The sequence below is a fragment of the Meira miltonrushii genome (assembly GCF_003144205.1).
Source record: "Meira miltonrushii strain MCA 3882 unplaced genomic scaffold FA14scaffold_2, whole genome shotgun sequence".
NCBI lineage: Eukaryota > Fungi > Basidiomycota > Exobasidiomycetes > Exobasidiales > Brachybasidiaceae > Meira > Meira miltonrushii.
In genome coordinates, this window is record NW_020289944.1 from 31,612 (window position 1) to 49,888 (window position 18,277).

Below are 18,277 nucleotides of genomic sequence, written 5' to 3' on the forward strand. Positions count from 1 at the left end.
TGATAAAGATGCATACAGCTTTAATCATTCACGCCATCATAAAGGCGTCAAAGCTGTTTAGTGGCCGAAGTTGTTAGATGACGGATAGCACTTCTATTTATTTCAACCAACCTTGTACATTCCACATTCAGAATCTCAACAGTCACTACAATATCAAGATCGACATTCAAACTTGAGCTTCCTCTACCATGCACGCTGCTCGTTCCACCGCTCTTCAAAGGGCAAGATCGGTGGCCAATTCAAAGCATACCAGCTCATGTATAGCTTCTACTAGCAATCTAGTACAAAAGCGTACTTATGCAGTACCGGTAAACAAGCAATCATCCGTTGACCCTTTGTTGGGTATCGCACCACCTCCTGCTCCAAAGCCAATCGAAGGAGAAAGTGGAGAAAAAGATGCTGTACCAAACTTTATGGTTGGCACTGCAAGACCAAATAATCCAAATGACCTAAGTGAACTACTGAAAGGGAACCGAATCAATGGCTCGCATAGAGTACAAGGAAGTGCAGCTGCTGGATCGCAAACACGCAGTAGATTAGCAGCCGCTCTAGGAGCAATGAGAAGGGGAGCAGGATCAGCAATTCCAAAGCACGATTTAGAGAACGCATTTATGCCACCTGAAGATCCAAAAGCGCCACAAAAGCCAGAACAACGTATAGAAGTAGAAGTGGATGGACCGAAAGAACCTATCGATCGAGAACATCCGCATGCAATTGATGCAATTCATGGAAGAAATGATCTGGACGAACGGATCTTAGCAGCCGCACGTGCATTGCATCATGCTAAACAGCAATCTCCAAGTGGTGGCTTGAATGCATCCTCTTTGCCTACACTCTTGCAAGCATTCAAGGAGAACAGCGAAAGAACTCTAAGTGTAGAGCTGCCCAATGAAAACAAACCAAAGGAGGATCGCCGAGTTCTTGTGACAAGCGCATTGAGCGATGAGAACGAACTTAATGAAAAGGCAGAGGATGGTGTACTCTTGATCGCTTATGTCACCGGACTAGATGCAGGAAGAGGTCAAGAACGTATCAGCGTTTGTTCCGGATTTGCTGTTGAAGGCGGAGATCGATTGGGAGAAGGCGAAAGTGGTGGAAAGGGTGCTTTGGTGGTATCCTGCGCACATACATTGAGAGGATCGCTATCACGACCGGTCAGCAAAGAGGAAGGCGGAGAGGGAAAGGAAAGATCTACAAATGAATCTTCTATTGCCCTAGCGGTGACCAGAACGGGACATGTTTTTCCGATCAATGAATTGCTCTCAAGTTTACCCACTTCAGATTTAGTCTTATTGCAATTAGGCGAACAGGCCATCGCAGTGGAAGAAAACTTAGACTTCGGTGTCCCTCTACGCCCATCCAACGTCAAGGTACGAACACTACCTATCAACCCTTACCCCGCAGCTGTTGGAGCGGAGCTCTGTGTGAGCAGCTTTTGGGGATGGGAAGATGATGCAGGATCTACTTTGCCTGCATTTGAATTTAGTCAACCGACAGCTGGCTCCGTTGGATCAGATGGATTGCAATCTGCTTTAACAATCTCACCCTGTCTACCACCACCGGTAGGACGTGAAAAAGACACAATCAAACGTGAACGTGATGATGCGGGGAGAAGTAGATGGGGACGTGCACGATTGGTAGAGTATCGTGATTCAGAAGGAAAAGAAGCCAGGACGGGAACATATGATGATTTAGCACAACTAGATTTCAAACTTGTGCCGGATAATGTTCATAATCCACCAGCCTTACAACAACAGGCTCAAATACTCTCTTTTCCACCTCCGGGTAGTAGTGGAGGACCAATCGTTGATGCACAAACAGGAGCCGTTGTTGGTATCACACGCGGTGTAAAGATGGGAGTCTTGGAAGGCAGACGTGGTGACGGTATTCCGGCTGAACGTTTGTTCTTTATGTTCGCCTTGCCAGGATTTGGTAGCAAGAAGCAGTAGAGATGCAAATTTATGCATGTATTATACGATAAATAATTAATTGTTTCATCTACACCACGATTATCTTTGTTTTGTGATGTGTGATAGCTTGTTACCTAAGCAACGATTTTAGAATAGCAAGCAAGCTGCAAGCATGGTCATCGTATTTCGGCACAAATGTGACGTACGTCTGGCTTTAATTGTCTATAAATGGCTTTAATTGATTTGTGATAATACAAAAAGAGGGTTCCTTCAAGTGGATCTGAGTTGGAAAAGCATCTACCACAAGGGGGGTGTGAATGTGTTACAATTTCATTCGGCACAGAAAGGGCAACGTATATCGTATGTACATTTCAAGCCACTTTATCAGTCTGAACCACATTAACGGGAATAAAGGTCCGTGCTTTTCATGAGAAGAGAAGGACTGCATAATGAAAGCGCATACACAGTTGAGTGGAGCGCAGCGCTCTGCACCAGCCGGCGGCAGAAGGGCTGCATAACACAGCAAAGTGGCCTAAGCATGTTCAAACGTGTCAACGGAAAGTTACTTCCTTTGCGGGACAATTCTTGTTCTCATCTTTCTTTCTTATAAACATCATCTCTTACCAGATAAAACATCCCAATCATCATACCACTCTCTCACTCCAATCATGTCACTCTCAAAACATATCGACGCAGACGCTTTAATCTCTGCTGCTGAAGATCATCCTCATTTGAGCTTGGTAGAACGTTCGAATGAATCTCGATTGAACCATCGTGTTGGAGGTCGTTATCGTGTTGACAAATTACCGAAATATCAAATCCCAAAAGAAGGCTGTTCAGAAGAAGAGGCTTATCATATCATCGATCATGAATTAAGCTTGGACGGTACCCCAACTTTGAACTTGGCAAGTTTCGTACATGTTAATGTACCTGAATACTGCAAACGTTTGTTGAACGAAAGAGCAAACATCAACTTAGTAGATCAAGACGAGTACCCAAGTACTCTTCAAATACATGGCAGATGCGTTTCCATCTTGGCAGATTTATGGCATGCTCCTATCGAGAAGGACGCAAACGGAAAGCGCAAGTCAGCATTCGGTGTTGCTACAACCGGTAGCTCAGAAGCATTAATGTTGGGTGGTTTAGCAATGAAAAAACGCTGGCAACACAAACGCAAAGAAGCCGGCAAGTCAATGTATGAACCCGGACCAAACCTTGTCTTTGGTGCAAACTGTCAAGTTTGTATCGAAAAGTTGTGCCGATACTTTGATATCGAAGCACGCGAAGTTCCCGTTAGCAAAGACAGTCGTTATTGCTTAGACGTCAAGAAAGCCATTGAAATGTGTGATGAAAACACGATCGGTGTCTTTAACATCTTGGGTTCCACATACACTGGTCATTATGAACCTGCATTGGAATTGAGCAATGCTTTGGATGACTTGCAAAAGCGTACAAGATTGGACATTCCAATTCACATCGATGGTGCTTCAGGTGGTTTCGTTGCACCTTTCGCTCATCCAAACTTGAAATGGGACTTCCAACTTCCCCGTGTCGTTTCTATCAACACTTCTGGTCACAAATACGGTATGGTTTTGGCAGGTTTGGGTTGGGTTGTTTTCCGCAACGAAGACTTTGTCCCCAAAGAGCTTGTGTTTGAATTGCACTACCTTGGTTCTGTCGAATACAGTTTCGGTTTGAATTTCTCTCGTCCAGCAGCACCCGTTTTGGCGCAATACTTCAACTTCCTCAATTTAGGATTTGAAGGTTATAAAGCAATCATGCAAGAAGATCTCAAGAATGCTCGTCTTTTCAGTCGTGCATTGGAATTGAGTGGATTATATGATATCTTGTCTGATATCCATCGTCCTGCAAGTACAACATCTGCAATCGGTAAAACGATTGGCGTTTCGGATGAAATGGATGCAGAAGTGTACATGCCCGGTTTGCCAGTCGTTTCTTTCCGTTGGAATGATAATTTGTATCAAAAAGCACCTTATCTCAAGGGACAACAACACTTCATGCAAACCTTATTGCGTGCAAAGGGATGGATCGTTCCAAATTACAACCTTCCAAAAGGATTGGAAGATATTGAAATCTTACGTGTTGTCGTTCGTGAAGATATGAGCGAAGATATGGTTGATCAATTGGTTCATGATATCTTATCGATCACTGAAGATCTTTTGACCGAAGGTACAACTGCAGAACGTTTAACTGCAATTTCTCAACACAAGAACAATGCCGCTCAACAACAAAAGAGCGGAGGCAAACATCAAACACACAAACATCACCACATTCACAAACATGCCACCCGTCCACCTCCAGGTACTTCAGCTCACCCAGGTAACTCCGGTAAACAATGTTAAACCGGTTATCCTTGCGTCCTGCATGTCCTATGTTCCTTTGTTCCTATGTTCCTGGTCTTAACTTCTGTTATTAAATGATTATATATATACACAGATAAATGAATATGATTATATACACGGATCAACAAATAAATGAATATGATTATACACAGATATGGTTCTGTTCAGAAGGAAGTATAGATAATCTCGGTGATCTCTTTTTAGTGACAGTTCGGGTATCTCTTTTTGCGGGGATTAAGAGATTTCCGTGATGTTTTAGCGCTAGCGTGCACTTTTTGCTAGAGTACTTTCGTCAAATTATCAATTTTTTTGATGAGAATGTCGGTTCTTTCGCTCTCTGTTATGAGTAAGAAATGTAATCATACTGAATTATCAGCTTGACCAAGCTCATTTCATTTATGACGAAATGAGGAGAACAAAGCAAACCAATAAAAAAATAATCCGGGGATGAAATGGGAATGACTGGCTAAAGTGCTGTCTAGTTTGTATTTACGTGCATTAGCGTGCTTTAATTAGGGGATTTTAGTCTTTTTATCCGCATCCTTTTGAACAAGACACTGTTCTTTTGCCTTGATTGACATCATCTGTTCTTTTCTTCTCTTCATCATCCAAGCTAATCCTCAGACAATCATCATTGTTCATTGTGGCAATGCACTATGTACTGCAGTTTACCCCACGATGACAACTTATTATCCGCCGGAATTACCATATGGTCCCATTTGGCAAACAAGATCAAAGCAAAACTATAAATATAACTTGATCCCCACATCCAAAAAAACAAAACTTCGTTCTTACATCCATTTCGTCCTATTTTTGATCTTGCTTCTGACTTTGATTGTTCTGTTAGGCGAACGCGTTCCTCTTGCTTCCAATTGTCGTTCAAGATTGACGACCAGCAATACCTTCACTGCAATCACATCAAACACCTCATCCATCATGCGTTCATTCTCCCTCTTGTCTGCATTATTGTGCACTGCTGTGGCTGCTTTGCCGCAAAATGGACCACCATCTTCACTTTCAATCGCAAGTTCTTCTGCAACTACAGGTACAATGCCATCAAATACATCAATGCCTAATTTACCCGGAATGGGAAACGGTCCTGAAGCATCTCCCAACTCAACCTCACCTAATTCATCTCAACAATTAGGTAATAGTACATCACGACCAGGTTTCGTAAACAATAACACAGTTGGTTCATTCCCGTGCGTTGAAGGAACTGCTCCTGGTAATCAAGTCGCTTTCATGAGTCAATCTTATGCTACCGATTGTCCTGATGCCCTTCAACCAATTTATCCATACAACAAGATCAACATTCGTTCGCCTGATGACAGTATTCGTGCAACATTCTTACCTTATGGAGCATCTTTGCAAGAACTTTGGGTGAAAGATCGCAACGGTACTTGGCGTGATGTTGTGGTAGGGTTCGACAACACGACAAACTATGGAACTGATACGATCCATAACTACTTTGGTCCACAAATAGGTCGTTATGCAAACAGAATCAAAAATGGAACGTTTGAAATTAATGGAACAACATACCATACACCTCTGAACGAAAATCATATCGATACCTTGCATGGCGGTAACATTGGTTATGATCGTAGAGCGCATAGTATTGAAACTGTCAACTCAAGTGCAGTTTCATTCTTATTACATGATCCTGATGGATTCCAAGGATTCCCTGGAAGTGTGATCGCACGTGCAGCCTATTCTCTTGACAACAATGGAACGTTCAACATTCGAATGGGTGCAAATGTTACTGATGATAAATCAACCCCAATCATGTTATCTCATCACGTTTATTGGGCTTTGCATGGATACACAGGAAAGAACAACACCATCCTTAACCATACTTTGCATATGCCACAAGCAGACAAATACATCAAAACAGACGGTATCTTGATCCCAACTGGAGAAGTTCCAAGTGTGAAAAACACGCCATACGACTTCCAAACTGCACGTACTTTCAATGAACGATTCAATGAAACAGAAGGAGTTTGTGGAACAGGATGTCAAGGATGGGATTCATGCTTCGTCATGAGCGAGCATGATCGCAATTCAACAATCTTGACATTGAGTTCTCCCGAAACCGGAATCCGACTTGATATCAAGACAAATCAAGATGCAATTCAAGTGTATACGTGTGACGGAGTTTCTTCTCCTACAAAAGGTTCTCTGCCACGTAAACGTGTTCACGGCGGTGATGGAACGTTGGATAAAATTTATGAAAACCATAGCTGTGTTGTTTTGGAAATGGAAGATTGGATTGATGGAATCAACAACCCAGAATGGAAACGAGATCAAATTTATTCCAAAGATCGTCCTTATCATTGGAGTGCAGAATATACCTTTTCAGCTGAATAAGCCCTTTTCTTCTATGTATCCAAATTAAAATTGAATCCTGTTTACCTGATGACAGCCATTGCCGACCGAAGTAGGGACAGAGGGAACGCCTCTTGTACGGGGCTGTACCGCTAAAAAGCACGTTCCCATTAGGAAGTTCATCCGATTTGCGCATGTCATTGCCACCTTTTGTTGTTAAACTCAATCATGGGGCGTATAATGTTACACATCAAATGACATCATCTCTCCCTCGATTTGGTACGGCCAAATAGATAAAATGTTCATTTGATGAGGCGGAGTGGCGTTTCTTTCTTGCGTGTGGAGAGGGAACGTGGTGACAGAACTGCACAACTTTAATGATCGAATTGATGTTAGGTTTGTTTCAAAGGCGATAAATAGTCGAAAGGCCATCAAGTCTCGTCAAACTCATCCCGCTGGAATTAGTTCAGGAAAGACAGACGGCAAGGAAATCAATTGGCAGTCTTTATCGGTGCAGGTCATCGATTAAAATGAAAATTCGAAATAAACAAAGATATCGACAATTTGTGTATTTGATCTGCTTCGTTCATACGATCATTCAAGAAAATGTTTCTTGTATTGCAAGAAATCAGGGTCAAAGACCGCAAATCGTCTTTCAAGGCGTTTATGGACTTCCACTCGGATCGAATTCGGATTCTCTTACGAAATCATACTATACCCCACCCAAATCCGAACAGCAAGAATTGCAAAAACGAGGCGGGAAGGGAATGGATAGACATTTATTCGCTTCTGCGGCAGCTGCGACGCTGGCCATGGGAACAGCAGCGATGGGGTTGTCCACATATTCGATCCGCTTGAATGATTGGCACAAATACAAAGGAGCAGGAAGAGATGAAAAAAAGAAGCCGGGGTCGATTGATACGAAAGCGGCAAATAAAGATAAACGGAATGATACGAAAGCGGCAAATAAAGATAAACGGAATGAGAAACAACAAAGTCCGGGTTCGCCAAAGTACTACAATTCTCATGTTATCGTCAACAATTATTATGGCGCACAGAAATCTCCTCCTCAACCGGCAAAACCTGCTCCTCCTCCACCACCAAAAGAGGAAGCACCTAAGAAGCAAAAGCGTTCAATAGAACCTGAAGAAATGCAACTTCCCATCAGAAAGCGAGCCAAATTCAAAGGAGCCGGACTGAATAAAGTACTTTCAGGTGCGTATACAAGTACATGTACTATAATCTGTCTGACGAAAACCACGACGTCGAAAAATATGGATCTAATTCAATCTTCTTCTTCGATTTTATCAGACGTTTCTACTGCTTCTTCACGTGTTGGACGAAGTACAAAAGCGGCAGGAAAATCACTTGAAAGGATGGCTAGCAGAACTTCCCCAGTACGAGAAGCAGCAAAAGCACACATTCCCGCTTCATCAGGTAGTGAAGCGATTGTAAAGGCGCATCAAAGATCTGCGTCAAAAGCTTCTTCACCTTCCCGAAGGCCAACACAAGGAACCTTACCTTCACATACCCCACAACCGGAATCAAAACCTCCTGCGGCGAATGGAAAGATGAGTAGGAAAAACGTTGAACAAGTCAACCCCGTCACCGGTAAACAATATGCACCCGATACGCATTTCTTAGGGCATGATATGTCAAAGCATGATAAGTGGGCAAAATTTGCTGGAAGGGTGGAAGATTACGGTAAAGTGAGTGCTGCAGCGGGTGCATTTGCAGCTGGTGGTCTGGCTTTGCATACGACTGTTTTACAACATAATCATGATGCCAAAAAAGCCCATAAAGAAGAAGAAAAGAAAGGAAAGTAGGACAACGGATTTGTTTTATGTAAAAGAACTTTTTTGAATGCATTTGAACGATTTGATTGAGTAAAATACAATAATTGCTAATAGAAACAGCTTCTTCTTTTATGTGTGCATCCCGCTCTTCCCTCTATGCAGTAATGATGGATGATTCGTTTGCTTCTCTTTCGCGAACCAATCGTTCCCTTTCCTCGCGGTAAACGATGAATTGACCCAAGACAACGAAATCCAAAAATACCGTTCCTGAACTACCGATGAGCCAGGATAGGTTCTCTATGACGTAATCCCTTGACATATCTTTAATCAAAATGCTTGCAACATAAGTCAAATTTCCTACAACGGCAAACACAAACAAAGCTAACGAAAGTCCTTCACACTTTGTCTCTCTGTTCTTAAAAATTTGCGGTATACGTGAAGACAGATACAAAAGTGCACTTGCCCAACCTGCAGCTTGTCCGTCCCATCTCCATTCCTTTTGTTCTAGAGCGACAAAAGATGATTGATTTGGCCATCCAACAACTGCAGTAATGTACCATGATACAACTCCAGCAATCGTTGTGAATGCTAATCCGGCAAAGCATTTTGCAATCTCTTCACCCAAAGTTGGACTTCTTGGCTTTTCACGAATAGTCTCTGTCGTGGTACTGTTTCCGTTCAAGAGAGGTGTTGACTCACTTGCAGCGGGGTTGGCATTGACTGAAGCAGGTCTTGGAGGAGGATGGAAGTAGTCGTGGTATTTGCGGTAGTAGTAGTACTGCCAAATGAGAGCAACGTCACACAGGCAATAATATGCTGCCAAGATGATCATTGTGGGTAGAAGTCCTTCTATCCATGCGCCGATCATATTGAGAGCATCACCTGCAAGCCAAATTGCAACAAAGATGATCGAAAGGCCTTCACCACTTTTAAGTTGATAATTTTCCTGTAATTGACTGAAAGAAGGAATAAGCTATAAATGCGTCAGAAGGACAACATGATGTGTGAGCAGGATTACCAATCGATTAACACGCACGGAGAATAAACACACACCCAAACCCAAATAGAAATCCAACCGACCATTGAAGAAATTGATTCTGTGGAAAGAGGAGGTAGATGATGACCTGTTCCGCCATTGATGGCCGAAGCGGCTGCAGAAGTAGCAGCGTTGATCATGATGTGATTTTTGTGAGTGGTGGTTAAAAAGTAACCTCTTTTGAATCTCATAGATCAATCTCACTCACGCGCTGCGCCCTTCCCTTTGGCTGTGGTAGAAATTTCAAATCGCCGCTTGATTTTTTTTCTCTCTTATCTTTGACTGTGTGTGACTCCCTCTTACAAAGTCTAATAAATACGCGGTATGGGCGCGTACGCCCAACTTTATTATTTTTATTGGCAAAAGTTTTCTGCCTAAAAGAATCGAACTTTACCATACAATCGCACGAAAAGGGGGGTGGAGGAGGCACATCGGCAGTGTTACAGTACGGTAATGAGAGCCTTGCATAGGCAAACAATTATCCAAACGTGGGGTAACCATGATGATCAATGTCATCAGTCAATAGGAAATATTTTTGAGCGCCATCATATTTTAGTAATTCACTCTTCCTTCAAATGTCTTCAGAATACCAATTGATCGATTAAAGTTTCATATCATCTACTTATTGTCCCTTATTCAAATCGGCAAATACGGCGCCGAAATGGCTTGTGGAATAGCGAGAGGAACAAAAGGGATGTGCGCATTGAGCGTCATTGTCTTAATTAAATTGAGAAGAGCCATAGTCTAGCTCGTTTGCTGTACTATGTCTTACCACAACCTTCTCTCCATCCAAAGAAACGATAGTCACTCTTGTTACAGGTTTTTATACTCTTGAGATCGGGATGACTCTCGCATCTAAACTGCCAGATGACATCCTTTTCAACATTTTTCAAAATTTCAAACCGGACGAATTAGCAAAGATTGAAAGGGTTTGTCAATCGTGGTATCAAAGTGCACGAGCGCATAAGTCACTTTGGCGAGACGGCTCCCTCTTTACCATTAATGATGAAATGGTGAAATTTTGCCCGGTCAAGTATTACAACAGATTCGTAAAGTTGGCTCAACGCAATGATGGCAAGTTCACAAGACTGTTTCTGCACGTTTGTCCGGTATCGCTCACCGAAGAAGACATGAGAAAAGTGTTCTTAGTTTTACCTAGAATCAAAGTATCAGACTTGTGGGTGGTGATTGGATTACAGCCTCAATGTCGTCCTGAACATACCAGGTGCTATATCCCTAATGTGAATACAATACGTGAACATGCACTACAATGTGTAACTGCAATCGTGATAGAGGTTATCACAGCAATCACCAAGCTCACCACTTTGACCAAACTTCGCATAGCATCGAGTCTCGATGTGCACAATTATGATGTAGGCAAAGTCATTCTTAGACAGTGCGGAGACCCAAACAAATGGCCCATCAATCAATGCAGGCTAGAAGAGCTTCATTTGATTCGATTGCGCTACGACATGCTATTTCCAAGGGAGATCAATCATCAAATCATATCTCAAGCTCGGCGACTTACACTGAACTACGGCGGAAAATCGAATTTAAGTGAAGAAAGGCGAGTCTGGCGATTGATCGAAACGGTAAAAGACTCTTTGGAATACTGCCGGATAGAGCGATTAGGCGATGTACGAATCCATATAGCCGACGCACGAACACTGGCTTCGCTTTCTTCCCGACGTAAAGTTACTTTTCCCGCCTTAAAAACGCTTTCTATTAACTTAGATGCTGGTTTCGAGAACGAATTTAGGGATGAAGCCAATATCGTGGAGTATGCAATGAGCTGTCCAGTGCTAGAAGATGTCACTTTATCCGCAATGGCACCGAAGTCAATGTTACAAGATCTTATCACCAGCCAGATTAAAAGTTTAACCGTAGGAGTACGAACGGAAAACCATTTGTCTCTTCAGGAATCATTTCGAAAATGCAAAAAGGTTGAAAAATTAAATTTGTGGCATAAACAGCCTGACTCTAGTCAATTATACGAAAGTATGGCAGATAGTACCAAAGAAATGCCTTTGAAAGAATTGGGTATATTTATTTTGAATCCTGTTCTTTATAGAGCACTTCTTTCATTTTTGGCTAAACGAAAGATGAAGCTTAAAAAGCTTTTATTTCTTCACGAGATAGATTATTTGAGCGAAAAAACAATGTCGACCTTGCAACGTTTTGTCGAAGAGGTCAAAGCATTAGCCGATTTCCACCAAATGTCGAACTTCAAAAAGTAATGGAGCAGCATTATGGTTTTTCAAATTTCGAACCGCCGGACGTTTCGCCTTTTTATTAATATCTTTCATCCCAAGAAATTGAAATTCAAAAGTTTATCGTTTTTGCTTTCATCCAAGTTGCTAAATGTACAGTACACATACGGAAATTCAGATAGTTGAAGGATGTTTTAATCCATTGATTGTCAGATGACATAAGCACAGTTTATTTTTCATTTGTGAGCTTCGATGCCGTACAGAGTTGATCTGTGTGGCTGATGGTTGGAATGCATGCAAATAACAAAGGGGTGCAAAAATAGAATCACGCCTAATGAATGTATTTTTACGCTATACGACGCATACAGTCGCCTGTTTTACACAACTGATGAGTTATTTATTTTTTACGCGTCTTCATGCCGTAAAATCAAGGGGGAAAAATGAATTGAAGATCTGCATAAGAGCGGTCTGATCCAATCTTACGCCTAAAGAGCGGGAATAACACAGAGAGAGTGATGCATTTCTGGTTATACAGCTTATTGCATAAATTGAAGTACATAACACAGGGCTGTAAAAGAAGAAGAAAAAGTAAAGCAGTTGCCAAGTTAAACTAGCAATGTACGAGTGCATGCATGCCTGACAACTCATTAGTCTAACTTTGACTTGACAGAGAATTGACTATTATGGAATATCAACAAAACATCCTTGCTAATCACCATCATCACTATCCCCACAAAGACAGACTTTGGTTTGTTCTTTCTTTCTCTCTCTCTCTCCCTCTCTCAACCCCATTCAAACCATCCTTTCGAGAAGGATTATAAACATACACTCATTCAATTACACTACATTCACTTTCAACAACAATAATCAATCATGCGTTCATTCAATCAACTCTACATCCTCGTTTTATCAGCCTTTTTGATCAGTCAAGTAGTATGCGATGTAATTCATATGCCTTTACGTAGACGGGCACACGGCGGAAATCGTTTATTGGACAGAAATGGTGAAGAAACAGAATTCGCAGATATGGATGCTTTACGTCGTTCTATCGCTCATGTCAACAATCGTTATGGACGTGATGCACCGGAAGAAGATGAAAATGCATTAGAAAAAAGATGGGTAAAAGGAAGCATCTTAAACAAACAAATCGACTCAGCATTCTCACAACAAGACGATGAAGTTCAAAATGATTTATTGAGCGGTTTATCATCAATGGTCGGAAAAATTCTACCTCTAGGTCACGAAAATCCAGAAAGTCCAGTTCAATCAAAGACGAAGAGTAGAACAGCTAGAACAGGTAAAGGTCGCTACACAGGCCCAACCGGAGATGCTCGAAAGGGTATCCCAATGAAAGATAACATCTCCGGCGGTCAAGATATCGAATTCGTTTGTGATATCTCCATCGGTACACCACCTCAAACATTCCCAATCGATCCTGATACCGGTTCAGCAGATCTCTGGGTTGTCGACAAGAGCTGTCAAGCAGCAAATTGCGGTCCTAATAGCCGTGGAAAATATTCACAGAAAAAGAGTTCAAGTTATGCTCCCATCCCAAACGCTCCTAAATTTGATTTGCAATATGCTATCGGTGATGTTTCTGGACAGTATGCAAGAGAGACTGTTGAATTAGCTGGAGTCACCATCCATAAACAAACAATCGGATTGGCGAATCAAACAAGTCCAGATTGGAAAGATGATTTAGCAAGTGGTGTTTTGGGATTAGGATTCCGTGCTATCACTTCAAACAATCAAAGACCCTTCATTGAAAACCTAGCAAGTCAAGGTCATCTGAGAAAGAAGGTGATCAGTTTTGCTTTCGGTCGTGCTGCTTCAGGAACACAAGGCAAAAGTGAAATGATGCTTGGTGGATCTAACAAGTCCTTATTCAAGGGAAAGATTAGTTATTATGATGTCTCACGTGTTGCTTATTGGCAAACAGGTTTCAAACAATTTGCTTCCGGCTCAAATGCTGGTGTTCAAAACATGGACGGAATCTTTGATACCGGTACTTCTCTCATCGCTGCTCCTTCTCAACAAGCTGCCGCATTTTGGAAAGACGTTCCAAACTCTCAATTATCGAATGATGGTACATTCTACACCTACCCTTGCTCACAACCCATCAATGCAAAACTCACAATGCCAGACGGTCGTTCGTTCAAATTGAGCGAAAAAGATTTAAACTTTGGTAAATCACCAAATGATTCATCAAAATGTATCGGTTCGGTCATTGTTGCAAGTACGCCAGGTCAAATTATCTTTGGTCTTTCTGCCCTGAAGAACTTCTATTCAGTTTTCGATTTCGGTAATAATCGGATCGGAATGACGGAATACTCTTTCTAAACAAGAGTGACACCCACACATACACACACAGCAGGGCTGTGAAACCGTTTCAACGCCTATCATTCACCGCTTCACACAAATACACTTACAAACGTACGTTTTCTTTCTTATTCAGCCCTCGAACGATTTATTTAGCACAGCTTGCATAGTTTTCACATCTTTTTTCGTTTATTACAGAATCTCATTGCTTTTTCATGCTTCTTCTGTTGTACACATGATAAGCTTATTCAATGATCATGATGCATCTTTTCCTCGTACGAATGAGTTTTCATTCTACTAAATCTTTGATCGATAATGTTCGGTACAAGAAAGTTCATACCGCGGAAGAGGCCTTTAGATGATGAGACTGTTACGCCCACACACGCCATTTCTTCGCCTCTTTTTTTCTCTTTCTCCTTCTCGCCACTCCATCAATGTGAAAGGCTTAGAGCGGATCTATTTACAGTATATGGGGAAATTTGCATGGCTTTGACGTAACGGCATGATTGGCGTCATTGAGCTGTGTCCCACTCCAGGGCACTCAGGAACAGTGACGACAAAAGTGGGAGACGAGAAGAGGCTGTTCTGTTTGGGCGAAACAGAAGGCGTCGGGGGTGAACTTTGAATCATGTGGCCTTCTTGGTAAGATTGAGAAGCCATAAATACAGTCATGCCAGATCATTTATCAATTCATTCTGATCACCTCACACAGTTCAAATCAAATCTGCAAACCTTACCAACCAAACAACAAATCTTCGCAAAGATGCCGAATAATGCAGACTTTCCATCCTACGCAGGACGTGGGTGTGGCTGTTGTGCACATTGTCGTTGCACGGGAGCATGCGGATCGATTGATAGGAAAGCTGAGCCTGATCAACTTACACCTCCAAGCAGTCAACTTCCTGCTCGTGCAAAAACACCCGCACCTGCACCTGCACAATTTGACGATAAAGATAGTGTTTTGAATGGACCGGCATACAACAAGTCACTTTGGTCAACCTTGGAATCACTTCCGCATCCGAATGATTTGATCATGGGTAGAAATTCATCACGTAAAGAAATGCTTTTATCACCTGAGCCCTTGACGCCTTTTATGGCCACCAGTCAAGCAAAAAGTGCAGGAAACAAGACTCCTCAAAATCCTGTCAGTAGAGTACCATCTTCTGTCGCCCTTAACAACGGTCAAAATTCTCCTCCTCTTCCGAATTTGCCAAAGAAGGAGAAAAGAGGTGAAGAGTCAAAATCACACAAACGTCAAGCCAATGGTGATGATTCTGCAAATGCCTTCCCGGGTAGCAAGCCAAACGCTCGCTTGCCAAGTCGAAAAGGATTGCCGGATGGTGGCTTATCGATCGATGTGCCAAAGACAAAGAGCAATGAAAAAGTGATGCACAGTGATGAAGAAGGCACTAAGAGATCAAAGAGCAAACAAAGTTCAGAACACAAAAGTACCAAAGCAAAAGTTCGCAATTTGAGTCGTAAATCGAAGAAAGTAGAAAGTGAGGATGAATCAGAAACAGAAGAAGCAAGTGACGAAGATAAGGCAAAACGATCAAAGAAGAAGAAACATAAAGAACACATTGAAGAACCCGAACCGAAACTCTCTCACAAAAGTTCAAAGATGCTGAACCGTAAAAGTAGTCAGCATTGGAAAGAAGAACAAAAGTCGGCCAAGGCGATCCACGATTCAGAGGAAGAAACGGTAAAAAGTCCTGTTAAACCAAAAGTATGTAGGAAATGCAGTGTGAATACGTTGGCAAAGCTTAAATTGGCTGAAGAACATCAACAAAGTGGTGAAGGAAAAGGTCGTGATTGGACTCAAACAACGCCGCAATTAGGAACTTTCCATTCTCCGCGGTACGATCGAAGTGCATTTCAAGATGCAGATAAAGTTCAGGAAGAAATCATCTTGCAACAACTTCAACGCCAACGTGATCGTGAATGGGAACGTGAGCAAGAACGTGAACGTGAAAGTTTTGCAAGGGAGATTGCTCAACGTGGACATAGCGATCATGGCGGACGTAAAGGCAAATCATCGAAAACGCACTCTCCTTCCGTTGACCGTCAAGGTAGTAGACATTCTTTGAACTCGGGACGTAAGATGGTGTCAAGTAGTGATAATGATGATGACAGTGAAGAGGACAAGAGTAGCGATGAAGAGGAGGAGGTTGTGAAGAAACACAAGAAGCATAGAAAGAAGAAATCACGTTCTTCTCGCAACAGCAAAAAGCAACACTCAGATACAGAAGAGGAAACAAACACAGACGAAGAGACAAAAGCGCGTAAAAGTCGTCGTTCAAAGTCTTCAAAATCAAAGAAGCACTATGAAACATCTCCCACATCTGAAGAAGCCGAGGAAGTGCATCAAAAGCAAAGTGATACATCACAAGAAGATGAAGAAGATGTGGTGGAAATGAAGAGCTCGAAAAAGACAAAGAGGAAACCAAAGGAGCTACCCAACGCTATCATGGAGGAAGACGAGGAAAGGTTCGTCGCCCAAAGTCCCTCGAAAGAGAAGATTGAACCAGAACCTCTTAAGTCAAGTGGCCTAGATCGCAATAACTTGGGACCAAATGTTGCTGAACCGCAAGAGCTCAAACATACGATTTCGATTGGTAACTTCTCCATCACACGAACGCGTACCGTGAAACCGTTGAAAGAGTTTGGCTCATCCCCTGCTCTTCGTTCGTTGGCAAAGATGGATCAAGATAAAGAAGAAGATTCTGCAGAGCTCAAACGTGATAAATTGAAAAAGATTCTTGATTCAAAGATGAAAGATGCAAAAACCTTGAATGCAAAATCATCCTTTGCCATGCTTTCATCAGGACCAAAGTCAGCAAAAGAGAATAAGTTGCAAAATGAAGCTTTGATCATTCCAAAACTACGTTCAATGCCTTCCTTATCAACATTCAATGCTACCAAAAAGCTCATCGTTCAGCATGCTCCTGCTTCTGAGCCCAATACGATCTACTTTATCGATATGACACATATGGATGAACAGGGTAATCCTTTGGTCGCTTTCCGATTGCACGCCGATCCAATGGCTGATTCGAGTGATGTGAAATTGAACAAAAAAGGACATGATTGGTTAATGCAATCACATGAGACCGGTTCAAAACTCAAAAGTAGACTTTGGCTTAGTGCAGGTAGAGATGGTCCGGTAATGTTTGTGATCGATATCAAGTCTAGGAGGGTTGATAAGTTCATCATTCAAGGCGCTCCAGGTCATTTGAAAAAGTTCACCGATTCACCTAGTTGGGGAACTCATGAAGATTATAGACATCTCTACTGTCAATCACCCGAAAAGAAACAACTCAAGTGGTTCATTCAGGAACCGGGTAAATTGATGCGTTTATTTGGTAGAAGTGAAGAAGATCATGGTCACGTTTATGCGGAGGCACGCTTAGCAAACGTTGCTCCTACAAAAAAGAATCGTAGAACGACAAAAGAAGCAGCGCTCTGTTTCTATGATCCAACGAAAGAAACGGATAAATCAGATTCACCATTGCAAATGGATATTGGATATTTATGCTGTACCTGGTTCTGTGCAAGGCAAACTTACGATGAAGGTCAATTTGCCGCAGCTCATGCTGAAGTTGAAATGATTGAAAATATCGAAAAAGCGTTTGAAGTTGATTTATTGGCAGGCGCATAACAAGTCACACTGTTTCATTATAGATTCATGTATGCTATCAATTATAACAAATGAATATCTTCCTTTTAAGCATCATTACCGAATCTATCGGCACGATTTCCTTGTCCAGCTTGATCGGCATCTAAGCCTTGACCGGGTTGCAATTCTTGTCCGGTTGTGAGTGGGATTGCTTCATTTTTGGAACGATCACGACTTTGATCGATTCCACGTGGGTCAGCATCAAAGCCACCTGGATTGTTTGCCAAAGCTTGACGTCTCTTATCTTCAGGTCCACCAAGACCTTCGAATCTTTCACTACTTTCGCCTTGTACTTGACTGCGGTCTGAGCCACCTTCTTCTGGTGGAATATTTTGCGCTTTTGTTCCTCCTCCGGTTTGTCCTGTTCTTCCAACGGTAACTTCTGCTCCTGGGAATCCAGAGACTGCGTCCTCATTAACGTTGCTTTCTTCGGATGTGACCGTTGTGCGTTGTTGGTATGCATCATTTGTTTGATAGTTTTCCTTGCTGTTCATCGATGCTGCTTGTTGAGCAATGATGTCTTGGTCAGACATTCCAGCGTAGGCTTCAGACATTATTGCAAATTTGTTATGTTTGGGTGGGATGGTGATGGTAATAAAGGACGTTGTTCATTGAACAAAGATCAGAATATATATCCTTCCGAGTTTT

At 42.1% G+C, this 18,277-nt stretch overlaps 9 protein-coding genes across 9 annotated transcripts; 7 read left to right on the forward strand and 2 right to left on the reverse strand.

The window, feature by feature from the left end:
- Positions 1 to 33: 33 nt before the first annotated feature.
- On the forward strand, positions 34 to 1,949 carry FA14DRAFT_167207 (uncharacterized protein; the record flags this gene model as incomplete). The annotated part of the gene is made up of 2 exons (XM_025500070.1): positions 34 to 258; positions 283 to 1,949. Exons 1-2 carry the CDS (start codon positions 189 to 191, stop codon positions 1,947 to 1,949), a joined length of 1,737 nt encoding a protein of 578 aa, XP_025354802.1. The 5' UTR covers positions 34 to 188.
- A 133-nt stretch (positions 1,950 to 2,082) lies between these two features.
- On the forward strand, positions 2,083 to 4,423 carry FA14DRAFT_167208 (glutamate decarboxylase). The gene has a single exon (XM_025500071.1). It carries the CDS (start codon positions 2,579 to 2,581, stop codon positions 4,271 to 4,273), a length of 1,695 nt encoding a protein of 564 aa, XP_025354803.1. The 5' UTR covers positions 2,083 to 2,578; the 3' UTR covers positions 4,274 to 4,423.
- A 465-nt stretch (positions 4,424 to 4,888) lies between these two features.
- On the forward strand, positions 4,889 to 6,687 carry FA14DRAFT_160083 (galactose mutarotase-like protein). Its single transcript, XM_025498521.1, has one exon. The coding sequence runs from the start codon at positions 4,952 to 4,954 to the stop codon at positions 6,635 to 6,637; it is 1,686 nt and encodes a 561-aa protein (XP_025354804.1). The 5' UTR covers positions 4,889 to 4,951; the 3' UTR covers positions 6,638 to 6,687.
- Positions 6,688 to 6,788: 101 nt separating this feature from the next.
- On the forward strand, positions 6,789 to 8,483 carry FA14DRAFT_31052 (uncharacterized protein). The gene is made up of 2 exons (XM_025502164.1): positions 6,789 to 7,810; positions 7,907 to 8,483. Exons 1-2 carry the CDS (start codon positions 7,126 to 7,128, stop codon positions 8,419 to 8,421), a joined length of 1,200 nt encoding a protein of 399 aa, XP_025354805.1. The 5' UTR covers positions 6,789 to 7,125; the 3' UTR covers positions 8,422 to 8,483.
- A 62-nt stretch (positions 8,484 to 8,545) lies between these two features.
- On the reverse strand, positions 8,546 to 9,928 carry FA14DRAFT_167210 (uncharacterized protein; the record flags this gene model as incomplete). The annotated part of the gene is made up of 3 exons (XM_025500072.1): positions 8,546 to 9,347; positions 9,428 to 9,488; positions 9,916 to 9,928. The coding sequence occupies 3 exons, from the start codon at positions 9,926 to 9,928 to the stop codon at positions 8,546 to 8,548; spliced, it is 876 nt and encodes a 291-aa protein (XP_025354806.1).
- Positions 9,929 to 11,274: 1,346 nt separating this feature from the next.
- On the forward strand, positions 11,275 to 11,794 carry FA14DRAFT_160084 (uncharacterized protein). The gene has a single exon (XM_025498522.1). The coding sequence runs from the start codon at positions 11,428 to 11,430 to the stop codon at positions 11,662 to 11,664; it is 237 nt and encodes a 78-aa protein (XP_025354807.1). The 5' UTR covers positions 11,275 to 11,427; the 3' UTR covers positions 11,665 to 11,794.
- A 1,157-nt stretch (positions 11,795 to 12,951) lies between these two features.
- Positions 12,952 to 13,935, forward strand: FA14DRAFT_109206 (acid protease; the record flags this gene model as incomplete). The annotated part of the gene is made up of 1 exon (XM_025495870.1): positions 12,952 to 13,935. A coding segment is annotated over one exon (984 nt), but the record flags the coding sequence as incomplete, so codon positions are not given.
- A 640-nt stretch (positions 13,936 to 14,575) lies between these two features.
- On the forward strand, positions 14,576 to 17,611 carry FA14DRAFT_171288 (uncharacterized protein; the record flags this gene model as incomplete). The annotated part of the gene is made up of 1 exon (XM_025500323.1): positions 14,576 to 17,611. Exon 1 carries the CDS (start codon positions 14,627 to 14,629, stop codon positions 17,609 to 17,611), a length of 2,985 nt encoding a protein of 994 aa, XP_025354809.1. The 5' UTR covers positions 14,576 to 14,626.
- A 65-nt stretch (positions 17,612 to 17,676) lies between these two features.
- Positions 17,677 to 18,183, reverse strand: FA14DRAFT_188595 (uncharacterized protein; the record flags this gene model as incomplete). Its single annotated transcript, XM_025501665.1, has 1 exon — positions 17,677 to 18,183. One exon carries the CDS (start codon positions 18,181 to 18,183, stop codon positions 17,677 to 17,679), a length of 507 nt encoding a protein of 168 aa, XP_025354810.1.
- Between the last annotated feature and the right edge of the window lie 94 nt (positions 18,184 to 18,277).